Source organism: Rhinopithecus roxellana, chromosome 11, assembly GCF_007565055.1.
Source record: "Rhinopithecus roxellana isolate Shanxi Qingling chromosome 11, ASM756505v1, whole genome shotgun sequence".
In the NCBI taxonomy this organism is placed as follows: Eukaryota; Metazoa; Chordata; class Mammalia; order Primates; family Cercopithecidae; genus Rhinopithecus; species Rhinopithecus roxellana.
In genome coordinates this window covers 37,904,056-37,923,299 of record NC_044559.1, presented here as the reverse complement: position 1 = coordinate 37,923,299, position 19,244 = coordinate 37,904,056, and the positions used below count along the sequence as shown (strand labels likewise).

General features: G+C 44.0%; 1 protein-coding gene across 1 annotated transcript in view; it reads right to left on the bottom strand.

Moving 5' to 3' along the window:
• The window catches only part of ENO4 (enolase 4), a 39,679-nt gene extending 20,771 nt beyond the window's left edge, over positions 1–18,908 (bottom strand). The window contains exons 1-7 of the mRNA XM_010388891.2: positions 18,682–18,908; positions 13,019–13,147; positions 11,769–11,959; positions 9,310–9,458; positions 7,476–7,645; positions 7,252–7,380; positions 5,591–5,644 (exon numbers count right to left, since the gene is read on the bottom strand). Of these exons, the coding sequence (XP_010387193.1) occupies positions 5,591–5,644; positions 7,252–7,380; positions 7,476–7,645; positions 9,310–9,458; positions 11,769–11,959; positions 13,019–13,147; positions 18,682–18,846 (987 nt within the window). The 5' untranslated portion in view covers positions 18,847–18,908. The remainder of the gene's footprint in view (positions 1–5,590; positions 5,645–7,251; positions 7,381–7,475; positions 7,646–9,309; positions 9,459–11,768; positions 11,960–13,018; positions 13,148–18,681) is intronic.
• Between the last annotated feature and the right edge of the window lie 336 nt (positions 18,909–19,244).

Below are 19,244 nucleotides of genomic sequence, written 5' to 3'. Positions count from 1 at the left end.
AAATACATCACCTGAAATTTTTAGAATGGCTGTGGCAGCAAACAAAGCTTACTGCTCTGAGACCTGACCAACCACGCTGAATCTCACACACGTGCGCACACACACACGCACACACACACTCATGCACATAGGGACAATTCCAGCCACTCCCTACTTTATATGCCACAAACTATTTCTGAAATTCAGGAATGTGTTTCCTCTAGTTCATCCTTACCCTCTGCCCCCAGTCACATATATGGGGTGTGTATACAGATTCATGCATTTCTATGCATATAAGTAATGTGTTATTCACATGTATATCATGAACTTCTGCTGTGTGCAGGCACCCTTTTTCTGCAGGAGGATACAAAGTCCCCTCCTTGCCCTTAGGGCTTAACCCCGCTGTGGAATTTGCTTTTACAGACCCAACATAATGTTTTGAATATTCTCAGGATGCAAACACTTTCTCCTGCAGGGTCGTTTTGACTTTGATTTGAAACAGTCAAAGGTAATTAAATCTGGTGAATCTAGTGGGTGTAGTGTCATGAGGTTAAAAGCAAAGGTAATTCCCAAAGAGGCATTCCCACATTTGGCGTATTGGGTGCATATTATTGCAAGGATCTAATCTTTTAAAGGATGCACTTTCGTGCTCAGCGTATACTGGCTCTGTAAGCTGAGGCATGATTGTCAAGCATAAGTATGGCTCACACTCAAGTATATGCACATACAGTGACCCTGAACAGAAGGGCAAAGGGAAGTCACGTGATGTGATCAGGGGACGATCTCAGTGATTACTGGCACCAGTTCAAAACGGCAAACATTAAAGAACAGTCTTGGTTTGCATTATTATTGGATTTCTCATGTTTTTTATGCTCCCTCATTGAGACTTTTAAGCTGCCTGAGGACAAGAAGTACGTTTTTATCCCCTTTTGCACCTAGCATAGGGCCTTGCAACGGCAAAAAATAACCAGGGAAAAAAACAACCTGTAACATCTTTCTCTCTACCGTAATAAGAATAAGCTGTTAAATAATGGAAGTTAAAATCTCCAGCCCCAACCCTACCCCTTTTTGTTTTAAAGACAGGGTCTCACTCTGTCACACAGGCTGGAGTGCAGTGGCACAATCATGTCTCACTACAGCCTCGACTTCCTGAGCTCAAACAATCCTTCTGCCTCAGGCTCCCGAGTAACTGAACGACAAGTGTGCAGCACCATGCCTGGCTAATTTTTTTTTTTTTTCGGTAAATATTTTTGTAGAGACGGTCTCACTATGTTGCCCAGGCTGGCAGCCTTTTTAATCATAAAAAAAATGCAATGTATTCTAGAATGGTTGTTCTCAGACTAAGTGGATTTAAAAATGGCTAAAAACTGAAACAAATATAATCTTTCATTAGTAAGAATTAGTCTACTCGGGAGTTCCTAGGGAGAGTGAGTTATGCCAAAATAAATCTGGCATGATGTAATCTGCTAATCAATGCCACCAGCCAAATGATGTCATCAGGAGCTATCACTTTATTACCAAAATAAAGCATGGTGATTGCAGTAACCCTGGTTCCACTCCCATCATCTCCTGTTTTAAGACCGGAGGTTATCTACAGACATCTTTGGGTTGGGGCCTGAATGAGAAAACATACCATTTCTTCAGCATTTTTTTTCTCAAAATAGATTAAAATTAAGACAATAGAAGAATTGGGGTACTGTTGGGAATGATCTGTTATCAGTGTAATTACTGGGAAGGATTAAACATCTTTCTATATTCAATTACTATGCTATAAATAGGCACCCTTTATTAGGAGCCCAGGAGTTCAGGGTTCCTCCCATACAAGGCAGGCTTTTTTTTTTTTTTTTTTTTTTAATGGGACAGGATCTCCCTCTGTCACCCAGGCTGGGGTGCAGTGGCATGATCAGAACTCACTGCAGCCTCAAACTCCTGGGCTCAAGCAATCCTCCCACCTCTGCCTCCCAAGTGGCTGGGACCACAGACGCATGCCACCACACTGGACTAATTTTTGTGGAGACAAGGTCTCGCTATGTTGCCAGGCTGGTCTTGAACACCTGGCCTCTCCACCTCCGCCTCCCAAAAGTGCTGGGATTATAGGCCTGTGCTACCACACTTGACCAAGGCAGGCACTTAAAAACTGTACAGATGAGGAAACCAGTGCTTTGACAGGATATGTAAGAGGCTCACGAAGTGGCAGCTAATAAGTGCAGAGCCAAAATTGAAACCAAATCTGTTTGTTTCAAAGATTATGCTCTTTCCACTACACTACATATTATTTAACAACTTAAACTTTGTGACTTCGACAGCATAGTGATGATGGTTTTTGATACTGAACTTTCTCTAAGTGCTTTACTGCTTTTCCTTCAAACATGAATGAACTAGTTGGAGCTTTTACTAAGAATCCTACTGCAGCTTCCAAACCTGTAACACCACGTGGAAAGTCAACAGAAATGTGATCCCTGCATCACACTATTGATATAAAGACCAGGCGAAATTAAGATATAATTAATTAAGATATAATAAATAAGAAATTAAGATATAATCCAGCCCCCAAGAGGCTGGATTACCCCACTGTGGGGGCCGCCCTGTAGATTGCAGGATGCTCAGTAGCAGCTCTGATCCCTGCTTACAAAATGCGATCAGAACCCTCCTTCCAAGCCAAGACCACTAAAAATGTCTCTAGACTTGCCAAATGTCCCCCGGACAAAATAATTGCTGGTTGAGAGTCACTGCCTTAAGAGAACAGATTGCTACATTTCACTCCATCAAAAAATTTTTAAAATCGGTATGACTCCATATCATACAATTTAAAGGCAGGCAACACGATACAGGAAAATAGGTCTAGCATATATAAAGAATTGGCTGGGCGTGGTGGCTCACGCTTGTAATTCCAGCATTTTGGTAGGCCGAGGCAGGTGGATCACAAGGTCAGGAGTTCGAGACCAGCCTGCCCAAGACAGTGAAACCTCATCTCTACTAAAAATACAAAAATTAGCTGGGCATGGTGCTGGGTGCCTGTAACCCCAGCTACTCGGAAGGCTGAGGCAGGAGAATCGCTTGAACCCGGAAAGCAGAGGTTGCAGTGAGCTGAGATCACGCCACTGCACTCCAGCCTGGGAGATAGAGCTAGACTCCGTCTCAAAAAAAAAAAAAAAAAAATATATATATATATATATATATAATAATATATATATAAATATATATATAAAGGATTAAATCCCTTATTATGTAAAGAATTCCTACATAGCAATAAAAGATAAACACCTCAATGAAAAGGGCAAAGAAGTAAAGCAATTTGCAGAATGAGTTGTGTATAATTTTTGTATTATTTTAAATACTGTTCTCTGGTTCTCTGTTGTGCACTTATCTTTTTATCCTCCCCGAGACAGAGTCTCACTCTGTTGCCCAGGCTGGATTACAGTGGTGTGATCTTGGCTCACTGCAACTTCCGCCTTCCAGGTTCAAGTGATTCTCCTGCCTCAGCCTCCTGAGTAGCTGGGATTACAGATGTGCACCACCACACCCAGCTAATTTTTGTATATTTAGTAGAGACGGGGTTTTGCCATGTTGGCCAGGCTGGTCTTGAACTCCTGACCTCAACTGATTTGCCCACCTCAGCCTTCCAAAGTGCTGGGATTACAGGTGTGAGCCACCACTCCTGGCCTATCTACTTAATTATTGTTTTAACAAGTCTGGAAGGCCACACTCAATTTTTAACGACAGTTATCTTTAGAGAAGGGACAGTACTGAGGGTGGTAGTCTGTAGGAGGTGGTTGTGGGTGGGTTGCTCTATCAGTATTTGAATTTTCACAAGAACATTCATGAGCTACTTGTGTAATCACAAATAAATAAAACATTTAAAAGACAAAATGTCAGGAAAGATTTTAGAATTCAAGAAAAACTTTTTTTTTTTTTGAAATGGATTTTCATTCTTGTTGCCCAGGTTGGAGTGCAATGGCACGATCTCAGCTCACTGCACCCTCCGCCTCCTGGTTTCAAGTGATTCTCCTGCCTCAGCCTTCTGAGTAGCTGGGATTACAGGCGCCTGCCACAATGCCCAGCTAATTTTTTTGTATTTTTAGTAAAGACAGGGTTTCACCACGTTGGCCAGACTGGTGTCAAACTCCTCACCTCAGGTGATCCACCTGCCTCGGCCTCCCAAAGTGTTGGGATTATAGGCTTGAGCCACCACGCCCCGCTGAAAAACTTTTAAAAGAAATTAAGAAGGATGAATTGTAGAATGCTCAGATATCCTGAATTTCCTAATAGTTTAAACTGGGTTTCCTTCACCTGCTCTGACACAACTAACACCAGGTATGGCTTCCTGTGGCACTGGATCCTGATGCAGCGTGTTTCAGGTTAAACTTGTTTACTCTTCACAGTCACCCTCATGATTTGGATACTGATCATCTCCATTTTATAGATGAGGAACCCGAGACAGAGAGGCTATGGAATTGGCCCAAGGTCATGGAGTTATGAATGGCAAAGCAGAGTGCAACATCAGAGCTAACTTGTCCAAGTCTGAGTTTCTACAGGCTGGTCACCCAGAAAAGAAGCTGGCCTCCTGCAAAGCACCATGGAACCGGCTCCAGCCTGGAATTGCTTAAAGCAATTCTGATCAACTGCAGGGATTGGGCCCCAGCCAGCCAACCCCCATCGCTGCAGGGGAGGGGCCCATGCCCCCTGCCTGCAGTCACACTCTCTGCTGGTGAGACAGAGTTAGAACCAGAGTTCCTTCATGTTCCACTGCTATTGTATCCCAGTCCCATCCTACTGAGTCCTCAGCCTACTGCTTCCTCATCATGCAGCTTAAAAGCCTCAAGCTAAATGCAATGTGGGATCCTGGAATGGATCCTAGAACAGAAAAAGGACACTGGTGGAAAAACCAGTGAAATTTGAATCAAGTCTGTAGTTATTAGTAGTGTACCATTTTGGTTTCTTAGTTTTGACAAATGTACCATGCAATATATCATTAACACTGGGGGAAACTGGGTGAGAGGTATTCAGGAACTGTCTGTACTATCTTTGCAACTTTTCTGTAAATGTAGTATTCCAAAGTAAAAGTCGTGCGTGTGTGTGTGTGTGTGTGTGTGTGTGTGTGTGTATAAAGCCCCACAGACAAGGATTGGGTCCCTCTCCTGGCCTCAGCCCTGCCATATCACTGTGCACTGCCCATTTAGAACACGATGGGACAACTGGTGACTCATACACCTGCCTCTGTGACTGCCCCCAAGAGGGCTGCTCTGCCAGAGGCCCTTGTCTACTCAACACAGGGATCCTAATGCAGGCACAAGAGTCTGTGCCTTCATTCCATCAAGCTGCCTCTCATGTCCTGGGGGCCACATCCTTTCTTTCTTAGTAAATCCTAAGGGATGATCTTAGCACAAAGCCAGTTGCCCCAGAAACTGAAATGAGATTGTTAAGTACCATTAGAGGCTGGATCAATAGCCACTGAGGACATGGATACACTTGGTTCATGGGGGAAACCCAAAGCCAGTAAATACATTCTCCGTATCAACCACAGTTGATTTAATTCCAAATGAACTACAAGTTGGACGCTAGAAGGTGTCTAAGTGTCAGTAACTAGATACCACAGAATCTCTTTACATACCAGTTCAATTATTTTGTTGATACGTTTCTGAATTTCCATAAGCATCTCGACCCCCTGTAAGTAGAACAACCATGATCTTCCATAGTTGCAGACTAGAAAGTTTAAGTATAAAAACTTGTAACACATGTGGCTATTTCTAACTCAGAGTATTTGTGGAATCCCTGATTAGTGGATGATATGCTCTACAAAATCAGTAGATTAAATGTTAATCTTCAGCCCCGGTTTTCATTGGGTTGAATGTGAATGAGAGACTCTTCTCCCTCAGTAGCCTCTCTTCACCCTTCAGAACTGACTGGTTCAGTTGCTTGGATCAAGTTAACTTCAGCCTCCTTTATGGTCTCTGGACCAACCTGGACAACTTTCTTCTTCTTTTTTATTTTTTATTTTATTTTTTGAGATAGAGTCTCACTCTGTTGCCCAGGCTAGAGCACAGTGGCGTGATCTCGGCATACTGCAAACTCCAAATTGTTCAAGCAATTCTCTTGCCTCAACCTCCCAAGTAGCTGGGGTGACAGGCGTGCACCACCATGCCTGGCTGATTTTTATATTTTTAATAGAGACGGGGTTTTGCCATGTTGTCCAGGCTGGTCTCAAACTCCTGACCTCAGGCCATCCTCCCGTCTCAGCCTCCCAAAGTGCTGGGATTACAGGTGTGAGCCACCACGCCAGGCCAACCTAGACAACTTTCCTACAATACATGTCACAGATCACCAAGGTAGTCTGGATTACAGTGGCTAAATCAATATAAATCTACTGTCCCTTAAAAAGTAGAAAAGCATGTTGTGATGATGAGATCTGCATACATAGACCCGATAAAGAATGGCACTCCTTGTGCTCTGGTATGCAAACAGCTCAACAGATACTAACTAAAGGAAAGATCCTGACACCAGGATCTGAATACAGTCTGACAGATGATAAGCCAGGTATAAATCCTAGTCATCTGCAACTGATAAACTGTAAGGCAATAACTATTTTAAGAAAGAATTATTTATCATGAAAAAACTTGATTTTTTTTTTCTTTTACTGATTTCCACCAAGATAAAATATCACTCAACTTATTGCTGGAGGGGGCTTGGGGAAAGCTTTCCGTACTTTTTTAGAAAGCATCTCCTACAGATCATGAACCTTTGGTCATCATGAAAATTTAAAGAGGCATATTGACTCTTTCAGGCTACTGAGGAGCAGTATAGACCCTCACACACCTCTGGTGAACATGCCACTTGAGATTTTTTCACTCCTATGCACTAAAAGTCTCATAGGTGCCACGCAAGTCCTGGAGTTCTTACTTAACAGAGTGGGCTGCTACGAGGTGCTAGCTTTCATTTGCTGCTGCCATAGGGCACAGTGCAGAGTAAATAAAGACGCCCCCAAATAACAACCTTCCAGCACTTTCTAGGTCTGCAGAGTTGCTCAGTCATGGCTTCTCTGAGTTACCAGCATGAGCCAATGCTGTAATGAAACCAGACATCTAAGGTGCTCTATATGTGCTCCCTTTGGTTCGAGGCCTTTCTTCCCCGCTTCACTAATTTCCTAAAATATTTTTTTCTCATTTTATCTTTAATTCCCTCTCCCTTGGTGTCACAAGGGAGCTCCACTAAAAGTTCATCAATTATGGAGTATTTTTTTTTTAAGAAAAGGTAATTTGACATAATGTAAGGTACTTGTCTGGTTGTTAATTCAGGATGGGGTATACAAATCACTTCTTTCATTAAATTTAGCTTCCCAGATGATGACTTCCCACAGCTGACCAGCGATACCATCAGCAAAGGCATAAATAGCATTGGCTGTTCCTGAAATAGGGGGAAAACGAGGGAAAATGAGAAACAGGGTTCATCCATATTGAGATACTCATGGCTCCTTTTAATGGAACTTCATAGATACTAACCTGATTGTGCTTCAATAGAGCGATATTTAAATACAGAGGTTTATTAAGCAGCATGGCACAGGCTTTGGCAACAGCTAGTGACACGGCCCCTATGGCCATACTGCCACTGAGTACAGGCTCAACAGGCTCTGCAGGTGCAATAGGTTTCTCCGTAATAGTATCCTTCCTCCCTGGAGGGAGAAATATTGAGAGAGTTAAGACTGTATTTCTAAATGCTTTACTTACAGATGGAAAGATCCAGGAAAAAGAAAGGATGAAAGCTGAGGCTGGGAACAACAAATGCTCTACCTCAACCCCCAAGAAGTTTTCTGTTTGGTTTTGCTCAAGATTCTCAAATAATCATTAGCCATGGATTTTGCCAGTCTAAGACATTGTAGGCCATTTAACATTAATTCCTTCATCAATCATATGAGGTAGATATTTTTATTTTACATTTACATATATGTAAACTGGGGTTTAGAGGGGTTAAAAGACTTGCCCAACATGTAACAGAAAGTAGATAGAGGATTTGAACTGTCTTTAAATTTCAAATCTTTTGTTTTTCTATATTTCACCATAGCTGCTGCACACTCAATTTTCTGCTGAACATCTCTGCATAAATATATCTAACCCTGCTGTCTTTCTCACCAACACCAAACCAACGCCTTGTTCTGTGTCATTTACGATCTTTAGCAGTGCCTTTCAGATCCAGCCATCGACCCAGATTCCTTATCCATCTTTCACTAGAGTATGTTCTCAGCCTCCCTGTCTCGTGAGGTCCAGACAGAGTCCATCATCTATATCTCTAGTGTTCCTCTTGGCCTTTCCTCCACAGCTGCCAATGTGGTTCAGGTCCCCAGTGGAGATAAGATATTTCAGCACCTCACGCTTAATGAGCGCTTAGAAAATAGCTGTGCCTTCCCACTTCTTCCCTTAAGTTCCACGTTCTGTTAGTCAAAATCAACCACTAAACCAATATCCATGTTGGTCTCTACTTATAACTCAGTAGTGGCCATCCCACCCTCCCAAGGGAAGATTGCTCAAACATAATTTTTTTGTCTCAGGGCAAATCTCTTCACCTCTCTGGGCCTCAGCATTTGGATCTATGAAATAAGGTACCCTGTCTCCCTGGTCTCTTTGGTCCCTTCCTGGTTCTGGTGCTTTCTTACTCAACGAAACCCGCATTAATTGAGTGTATGGTTCGTGCCTGGCATCATGCTAGATGCGGGCAATGGCAAGTGGAATAAACATGATTCATGCCCTCAAGGAGCATGTTCTAGTTCAGCAGACACACAAAACCCTGTTATTATACTAAGAGCAGCTCCAGAATGACCGTACTGCAGGGGCTGAGGTTAGCGATCTGTTGGAAGGCATGCAGCAAGGGCAAACTGAAGTGATAATTTCTATTATTTTCTTTAAAATAAAGTTTTATAAAGAAAATGTTCATTTTACATAGGATTGAGAAAATGTTGGTTGTTCATATCAAAGGAATCAAAACTCTAAGATATGGAGTGGCTTTTTGATTAGCTAATGGAAATTTTGAAGGGAGGTGAAAGGTCTTCCAAGCCATCCCCTCCTACCCCACCCCCAACTTGGCACTGCTTAATGCACCTTATTTAATAATAAGTATTTCTCACCTCTGGGTGAGAAACTGTTTTATTTTACAAATAAAAACGGAGAGTGGGATGGGGGCAAAATCTTTGAGTGAGGATGTGGCATAGGATGGATGGCTTTTGGCTGTGAGCCCAAACTGGTTCTGTAGCCAAGAGACTCAGAAAGGCAGTCCAAGTTTCAGCCTTTCTTCCTCACACATTTGTTACTAAGGACTCTGCAAGATGGTAAGTCACCAACCAACCTGGCTTTTGCCCCCTTTTTTTGGTAGGAGGTGGAGGGGGTGGTGGCGGTGGTACTGGAGGTAGAAGTGTAGGCACTGCTGAGTATTCCAGGCTGTTTTCCAATTCTTTTCTCTCCTTATCTTCTTGTACTTTACTTGCAAAGAATATCCTTAATGGCAAGAAAATATGGCTTTACAGTAGGATATTTAGGAAGATCACTCTGTGATTTTGGTCATGTTTTAGAGCTGACCCCAATATATTTCAATAAATAACTGCTTTTCAGCTACTTAAGAACAAATCAACTTTAATTTTCAAAGCCAGAAAACACTGATGCTATTATAAAACTGCATTCAAGAACTGAAAATCATTTTGGCATGGAAATAAATGTTTAAAGATTTCAAGTGTTCATTTTAAAATTATTTGAGCCCTGGGTTTGCATTTTTAGAGTAAAACTTGAAGATGTAATTTTATTGTGGGTTACAATATTTTCTTTTTGTATAAATGACCATCAGAAAACAAATGTGTCAATCATAGAGTGAAATAGGCCGGGCACAGTGGCTCACGCCTGTAATCCCAGCACTTTGGGAGGCCGAGGCGGGTGGATCACGAGGTCAGGAGATCGAGACCATCTTGGCTAACAAGGTGAAACCCTGTCTCTACAAGAATAGTACAAAAAATGAGCTGGGCGTGGTGGCAGGTGCCTGTAGTCCCAGCTACTCGGGAGGCTGAGGCAGGAGAAGGGCATGAACCCGGGAGGCGGAGCTTGCAGTGATCTGAGATCGTGCCGCTGCACTCCAGCCTGGGTGACAGAGCGAGACTCTGTCTCAAAAAAAAAAAAAAAAAAAAAAAAAAAAAGAATAGAGTGAAATATAGCATACAAATATAGAGGACTTCCTTTCTTTTTTCTTGGCACTTATGATGAATATTTTAAAAAAAACTTTTGGAGCCGGGCGCGGTGGCTCAAGCCTGTAATCCCAGCACTTTGGGAGGCCGAGACGGGCAGATCACGAGGTCAGGAGATCGAGACCATCCTGGCTAACACGGTGAAACCCCGTCTCTACTAAAAACTACAAAAAACTAGCCGGGCGAGGTGGCGGCGCCTGTAGTCCCAGCTACTCGGGAGGCTGAGGCAGGAGAATGGCGTGAACCCGGGAGGCGGAGCTTGCAGTGAGCTGAGATCCGGCCACAGCACTCCAGCCTGGGTGACAGAGCAAGACTCCGTCTCAAAAAAAAAAAAAAAAAAAAAAAACAAAAAAAAAAAACTTTTGGAAATCCCACTTAGATGCATTTATGTAAAATTTCAGCACGCCAGAATAAAAAGAAGAGGATAAAAGCTTCTATAGGCAAAAAAACCAGGCAAATAAAAAACAAAGACATAGGAACCAGATTTGCATCAGATTTATTAATAATCCAGATGCCAGTGGGGCAATGCCTTTAAAGTATGAGATAAATTGATTTCAACAGAGAATTCTATACTGAGCTAAACTGTCAACCATGGGGGCAAAGTATCAACACAGAATAACCACACATAGAATAACTAAGAAACTTTACATCCCATATACCCTTTCTCATCCTTACTTTTAAAGGATACGATCCAGCAAATCATGAAAGAAAAGAATGTGGGATCCAGAAACAGGAGAACAATGAAGTTGTAATGGCATCTCTGTAGTTGATCTACAGAAGAACCAGTCCAGATGGGTGATTTGGGGAGGGAAAATGCCAGGAAAAAAAAGGATTGTAATAAAATATAAGATGTAACTGAGAGCTTGAGAAAAAAAAATAAATAAACTAAGAAAATGATAATAGCACATGAATAAAAAAAAAAAAAGGAATAGAGAAATAGCATTCAGAAACTCCAAGCAAACCAAAAACTATTCAAAAAAGTTTCTTGGCCTGATGTGGTGGCTAACGCCTCTAATGACCTTCTGTTGGCCAAGGGTTGTGGCATTGGACCCGCACAAACAGAAAAATGATTCTAACCCATTACTTGGTTGGGCAATGAAGAACATTTTCATAGCCCTGGTAAATGCTTCCTTGTTAGCGCGTTTGAGTCAACCTATGGGCAAAGCATGGGAGACTCAGTTGTGGCTGGAGGACAGAATGTAAGTGTCAGCTGTTGCGACTAACTAAAAGGATATGAGAAGTTCACAGGTGGCATGTGACGGGTGGGGAGAGGAAAAGGGCATCCTCTGGATTCACAATCAGATTCTTTTTCTGAGAAGCTTTTTACTAAATCTTAGGAAAGCTCTATACATGAAAAGAGACCAAAAAGCCCTATGTAGCGTTACACAGTAAGGTGTTAATTACAGGGTTTTCAGGAGAAAAACAAATTTTGTGCTAAATGTTGCTGCTTTCACATATGCTATGTAAACTGACTTCCCAATGCTGTAGATTTGACCCATTTAATTGGCAGGTGAAATGGAAAGATAATGGACATATATTTGTTCTTGAGGTTTATATTTCAAAGTGGAAACTGTACCTGAGTAGGTGATCCACCTCTGCCTGGTCAGAGGGTGCCATCCCCTGGAGCTCGTGCGTAATGGTGCTGTTGACCCACTGCACGGCGGTGCTGACCGCACTGGCCCTCTCTGCCTCCTCCGCCTCAGCCAGCTCGGGCAGAACGTTCTCATGGACTTCAAAGTGAGTCGAGATTACCACAGAACATATGTTCTGAAAATTACAGAAATGTGTTCAACACTTTCCCTACCTCTCCCAGAAAGAACAAATTAATCCAGCTTTTAACATGCACGAAATTTCAGCACCAATTTCAAGGGGAGAATGAGAATATACAATTTTCTTTGAGATATTTTTATAGCTGTTGAAACACTGTGGAAATCAGCTTCATAGAACACTTAAAATACCCTTAGAAAAACCCTACATCGAACTTCATTTTTATCACTGCCTTTCCAATAAATAACAACAAAAATGCAGATTTAATCATTATTATTCTCCCACCACAGACTATAGCAAAAATTATTTCTAACAAATATGTAGCAAAGTGAATTAAAATGAATTGTTAAAACTATCAAAGTAAATTATTTTCTTTATTTAGGTCAGTCTAACATCTATAAATATCTACGTAAATAGACTAATCTATAAACCTACATGTAGATTTATAGAACCTATCGCATGAGTAATGTCAGAATTTAAAAGCCATTTTGGTCAGGCGCAGTGGCTTATGCCTGTAATCCCAGCACTTTGGGAGGCCGAGGTGGGCAGATCACTTGAGGTCGGGAGTTCGAGACCAGCCTGACCAACATGGAGAAACCCCATCTCTACTAAAAATACAAAATTAGCCAGGCATGGTGGTGGATGCCTGTAATCCCAGCTACTTAGGAGGCTGAGGCAGGAGAATCGCTTGAACCTGGGAGGCAGAGGTTGCAGTGACCCAAGATCATGCCATTGCACTCCAGCCTGGGCAATAAGAGTGAAACTCCATCTCAAAAACAAAACAAAACAAAACAAAAATACTATTTTTGCCTCAGTTCCTTTCTCCATGCTGGATCATCCTCAGGTTAGCATGTCATGTCTGTATCAAAATTACACTTAAACATAATAAAGCCATCATGGTTGATGGTAAGATTCATGCTTACATGACTACCTATGAAATATACATATGTTTCACAAACACTTAATTTCAAAACATTAATTTTCTACAGTTTAGACAAGAGCTGCTAATAAATACAGTGGGGCCAGGACATTAAAGAACACACTTAAACTGCCTCATACCTTGGGAAAGTTTTGAATGGTGCAGAATATGTCCACTTGCAGGGTTGGAAGCCCCAGTCCATCCAGTACGTCTTTCCCCACTATTTTGCATATGGTGGGAGGCTTTGCAAGTTTAGAAAAGCAGTTTGCCTTCAACACACACAAAAGAACAAAAATCCTCTGGTTCAAGTGGCTGCTTGGGAAAAAAAAAGTCACAATACCACATCTAATTTATCTGCAAAAAGTCATTCACATTGACTCTCGTTTTTACCAAACCTCTCCATGAGTATTCTTCCTGATGCCAGGATTAGACCAGCAGTTCTGTGAGAACTGCCCTGCCCTCACTTACCGAGATATGGATTCAGGCCACTCCTGAGTCTCTGGTATATGGGGCAATTTGGTGTATGTTGAATTCTCAACAGAAACTTGCATACATTTCTTAATTAAAAGGCCCTGTGTCACTGATTAGCCGGCCTTCTTCAACAGAGATGGTCTCACTCTGTTGCCAGGCTGAAGAGCAGTGGCGTGATCTTGGCTTGCTGCAATCTCCGCCTCCAAGGGTCAAGCAGTTCTCCTGCCTCAGTCTCCCGAGTAGCAGGGACTACAGGCGCGTGCCACCACACCCAGCTAATTTTTGTATTTTTAGTAGAGATGGGGTTTCACCATGTTGGCCAGGATAGTCTCGTTCTCTTGACCTCGTGATCTGCCCACCTTGGCCTCCCAAAGTGCTGGGATTACAGGCTAGCAGGCCTTCTTATAGTCAATTCAGTTGCCTAAGCTATCCCTCTTTTCTTTTTTTTTTTTTGAGACAGGGTCTTGCTCTCTCAGCCAGGCTGGGGTGCAGTGGCATCATCATGGCTCACTGCAGCCTCAACTTCCCAGGCTCAAGCGATTCTCCCACTTCAGCCTCCCAAGTAGCTGGGACCACAGGCACATAACACCACACCTGGCTAATTTTTACTTTTTGTAGATACAGGATCTTACTATGTTGCTCAGGCTGGTCTCAAACTCCTGGCCTCAAGCAACCCTTCCACCTCAGCCTTCCAAAGTGCTGGGATTACAGGCGTCAGCCACTGTGCCCAGCCCCCTTGTTTCAAGATATAGAAACCAATTGGTCTCTAGAACACCATGATGCATTCAAATTTAAGAAACCTGATATGGGCTGATTTTTTTTTTTTTTTTTTTTTCCAAGACAAGAGTTTCGCTGTGTCACCCAGGCTGGAGTACAATGGCATGATCTCTGCTCACCACAACCTCTGCCTCTTGGGTTCAAGCCATTCTCCTGCCTCAGCCTTCCAAGTAGCTGGGACTACAGGCATGCACCACAACGGCCAGCTAGTTTTTTGTATTTTTAGTAGAGATGGGGTTTCAACATGTTGGCCAGGCTAGTTTCAAACTCCTGACCTCGTGATCCACCTGCCTCAGCTTCCCAAAGTGCTGGGATTACAGGCGTGAGCCACCGCGCCCAGCACATGGGCTCATTTTTATTCCTCCCAGCAAGGCATGTGATCTTTTAGTGGTGAAGACTTAATGCAATGGTTGTATCTTACCATCAGCTCATGCAGAGTCCTATGTATTCAAAAAGGCTTATTGGGAGCCTTAGTAATTGCAGTTTCATTGAGGTGGAAAAGCAGAAGCCATTTGGAAGTGATCCAAGAAAGAGACTGAAGAAAGAGAAGCTGAGATAGAAAGCCCACTCAAGGAGCCTGCAAGAAAAGGCTCAGGACAGTGTTTCTGTGCAGAGGAGCAGGAGCTAGGAGAGACTGGAAGGAGGGAAGGCAAAGGCACACCTTTATTGCTCTCTTGATTACCAGATAGGATTGGGCTTTGCTTTCATTTAGCAGACCAGTTCTCCGATCTTTCAGTTCAAAATCCAGTGACTTCAACCTGGACAACAGGTCATCTAATACCCACAGCGACATGTCAGTTCAGAGGTGGGGCCCCAGAAGTAGTAAGCAAGAGCTCATTTTCAAGCTATCCATGAATTTTTAAAATGGTGGTTTGTAACAGAGTAAGTGCCTAAATGAATTTAAAATCAGGAGAGCAAAAATGTTATTTAGCTTATACTCTGTGTATTATAGTGAGTTCAATTTAACAAGCACCAAGCACCTATAATGTGCCATACGTTGTGTTAGGAGAGGAAGGGAACTAACATTTTTAAAGTAATTAATATGTGCTCTGAAAGAGTGACATCTTTATCACTATATCACAAACCACAGGGCCTGACATATATAGGATTCTATAAATTAAATCTTGTATAAATTAATAAATGTCAGTGACATCCCTGGGCACTATATATACATTATGTCATTACATTCAACTCTCTAAGCTATGTGATATCATCTCCATCCCACAGATGGGCAGACTGAGTTCCACAAAAATTAACTGTCCAAGATCACTTAGCCAATGTTTTCATTATCTACTGCTTTATAACAGAACACCCCAAACCTTAGCGGTTTAAACCATTAACTTGCTAATGATCCTGTAATCTGGGTGGGACTTCAACTGAGAAATTCTTTTGCTGGGCTTCTGTGGAGTCCGTGATGCAGATGTAATCATCTGGAGGCTTGACGGGAGCCAGTATATCCAAGCTGTTTTCACTCAATGTCCAGTGCCGTAGCTGGGATGGCTGGCACAGTGAGGGGTTGGCTGGGCATCTGTCTTTCTCACAGGATATCCTGAGGGGTCTCATATCTGCCAAGGTCTTTCTCTGCACAACCTCTCTCTTTCCAGTAGGGTAATTGGGACATCCTCACAGCACGATGACTAGCTTCCAAGAGGACAAGCTTCAATATGCCAGCACTTATCAACTCTCTGTTTGTACCGTGCTTGTCAAGGTCCTATTGATCAAAGTAAGTGACATAGCCAAGTCCAGAGTCAGTGTAGGAGGGACTTACAAAAAGGTGTTCACACTGGAAGTGTAGTTCCTTGGAGGACCATCAGTGTATCTCTATCACAGTGAGGAAGTGGCAGAGATAAGAATCAAAACCAGATCTGCCACATTCCCAATCCAAAACTCTTTCAAGCATTCAGTTTTATGATAATGGAATAAATTGTATTGTAATTGCCTACAAGGATCTTTAACATGTGTGAATTCCTCTAATATGTCTGTCTTAGTTTGTTCTCACACTGCTATCAAGGACTGCCTGAGACTGGGTAATTTATAAAGGAAAGTGTAAGTTTAATTGACTCACAGTTTCGCACAGCTGGGGAGGCCTCAGGAAACTTACAATCATGGTGGAGGGAGAAGCAAACACATGTTTCTTCACATGAGGGCCGGAAGGAGAAGTGCAAGGTGAAGGGGGCAAGCCGCTTATAAAACCATCAGCTCTCATAAGAACTCACTATCACGAGAACAGCATGAGAGCAACCATCCCCATAACTTAATTACCTCCCACCGGGTCCCTCCCCACAGGTCATATGTGGGGATTATGAGAAGTACAATTCAAGATGAGATTTGGGTGGGGATAGAGCCAAGCCATATCAGTGTCGGAGAGGGACAGAAGAAATGGCATTGGAGCTGAACACTGGAGGAGGTATAGTGTTTCAGTGGCAGTCAAGGGGGAAATGTGGTGAGCAGATACTTCAGGGACAGGGAATGGGACAAAGGGGAGGGAGGTAGGAAACTTCTGGCTTTAGGGAACAGTCAGTGATTTGGTGTAGAGGAGGAGGACAGGGAGTGGGAGATGCGCCTGTTACATGAGAGAGGGGCTGAGCACTGTGAACCATACACATGAAGGCCAGCAAGCAGGGGAAAGCTACAGGAGGTTCTGAGGAAGAGAACTGTGGTCAGACTTGCATGTTAGGACGCTGCTCTGGCAGCACTCTGCAGGATGAACTAGATAGAGGGAGAGATGAGGTGAGAGTAAGCACAGCCAAAACTAGGGCAGTCACTAAGAAAAGGAAAAGGAGATTGCTTTTTCTTTTTTGAGACAGAGTCTCGCTCTGTTGCCCAGGCTGGAGTGCAATGGTGGTGGTGCGGTCTCGGCTCACTGCAATCTCCAACTCCCGGGTTCAAGGAGTTTGCTTTTTTGCCCCTAAAATTCCTGAACATCCTTCAAAGTCCAAGCCAAAGCTTTCCTGGATATACAGCCTCCAAGGATCTTTTCCATCCCTGAATTCCTTTAATAGGCATATAGGGATCTGTCCCTCCATCTAGCACACAGTCATCTATCTCCTTATCTTTTGCTCCAATTATTTTATGTATTAGTGACTTTTGTTCCAAACCAAGATATAAATTCCCAGAGAGCTGCACAAACGAATATCCTGGCTGCCTAATAGAATGAGAAGAACATTACACTGGGGAACAAGAGTTCACGTTTTTAGTCCTGCTCACTAAGTAGCTGTGAGACAAAGGTTTGGTGTCCCTGTAAAATGAGGACGTTAGAATACACTGTGTTCAATAATTCCTCTAGCAACAGATAGTAGGAAGAGGATGGAATAAGAGTCAAGCATTCACTCATTCAGCCTGCAGATAGTTTCTCAGCATTCACCGTGTGCCATGCACTCTGCTGGGTACTAGGGACAAAAACATGGTTTTTTTTCTTCTGTCACTATGTCCTTTGGGAAAATCATTTAAATTGCACTGGCCACAGGTTCTTCATTTGTAAAATGGGAATCATCATTTTTACCTCGTCCCAGTTGTACTAAGGATTAAGTGAGTTATAGCACGCAGCACAAGGGGCCGGGTAAACCCCACACCCGTCCCCTTTGATAGTATAGGCCATGAGTGGGAAAAAGTCATTCGCAGAACATCCTTTATATCATCTGCCTCAACACGACGTGGTTTTGCACCCTGACAGCACATCTGTTTCTTCATAGGACTCATTCTGCTTGGTGTTCACATTGCCTCCTTGCTTTCCCTTGCCAGAGTGCAAACACCTAGGGGCCTTCCTACTACTTACAGATCTGGAGGGCAGAAAACGTCTGCTTCAACTGCTCACTGCTTAACGCTAAGCTATGTGCCAGATCTCACAGCTGGGCAGAGACCCGGAAGGTGATAAGAAAAGGCCCCCGAGCCCAGCAGGAGCTCACAGGCTGTCTAGGGAGGCTGCCTCAAGGGACTACAATACACGAAGGAAATGCTGTAGGAACTCTAAAGGAGAGTTGGTCCAGGGCCACGTGGGCAAGGATTTGGTCTGAATTTTGGAGTTCAGGGCGGGGCTGGTCAGATATTAACGGGCATCCCGGCAGGGGAGCCAGTAGGATGAGGCCCCAGAATAGGCTGAGGCCAAGTTGTAGCAAACTTGTGTTCATCCTGTGGTCAAGGTGTTCATCCTGTGGTCAAAGAGGAGCTGCTCAAGGTCGGTAAGCTGAGCTGAGGGCATTAAGGTCTGTGTTAAAAATGACAACTGGCAGGCATGGGTGGTGGGCCGGCCCACAAACGGAGAGGCCCCTTAGATAGCGAGGAAGCCTGCCAGGCCCTGGGCTGTCGCTGCAGCTCAGATCCGCCTAGAGCCCTCTTTCCTCCAGCTGCCTCCTTTCCACCACTTTCTCTGCGGAGACGCCTTCACCCCGCGGTGTCCTTCCCGCTCCTTCCCTCCCAGAGTCTCCTCCGCACACGCAGGACCAGAGCCCCGGCTGCACGCATGCTAGATTCTGAGGCGCAGGCGCAAGGCGTTGCCGCAGCGCGGGTAGGGGGGAGCGGGGTTGGCGGGAGGAGAGCGCTTGTCCCAGGTCCCTACCAGGTGCCCGTAGACGTCGGCAGGCTGGAGGTAGAAGGTGGAGTTGAGCAGCTCTTCCAGCCTGCGCGGAACGTCGTTCTCCCGGTAGTACTCCATCGCCTGCTGCTTCAGCTTCTGCAGCTCCCTAGTGGTCCCACAGCTGCGGCCGCCGCCTTCTTCCCCCATGGTAGGAGATTTAAGGCTACAGCGGGGTTTAGCCGGGGGTCCCACGAGCGTCCTTGCTGTCGCTAGGCAACGCAACGTGATCCCGACCCCCCAGATATCGCGAGGCTTCCAGACCTAGGTTCTTCCTGCGGCAAAAGCCGCTCCCTTTCCTTGGAGCTAGAATGGCTTCTGCGCTAGCTCACCTCGCTCATCTTCCTGCGGGATTAGGTCCGGGGGTTGGGCTCCTCATAGACTCCCGAGACTAGGGCCCTCCCGGCTTCCTTTTTCACCACTTTTCCCTGGCGATTTTCCAGAGGGGGAAATCTTTTAACGACCTCATCTAGCGCGTTTTGCCGGAGCGCTGCAACCTTAGCTCCGACTTCCAGCTGGGGTCGTGCGCTCGGCTCCCAGTGGCCCAG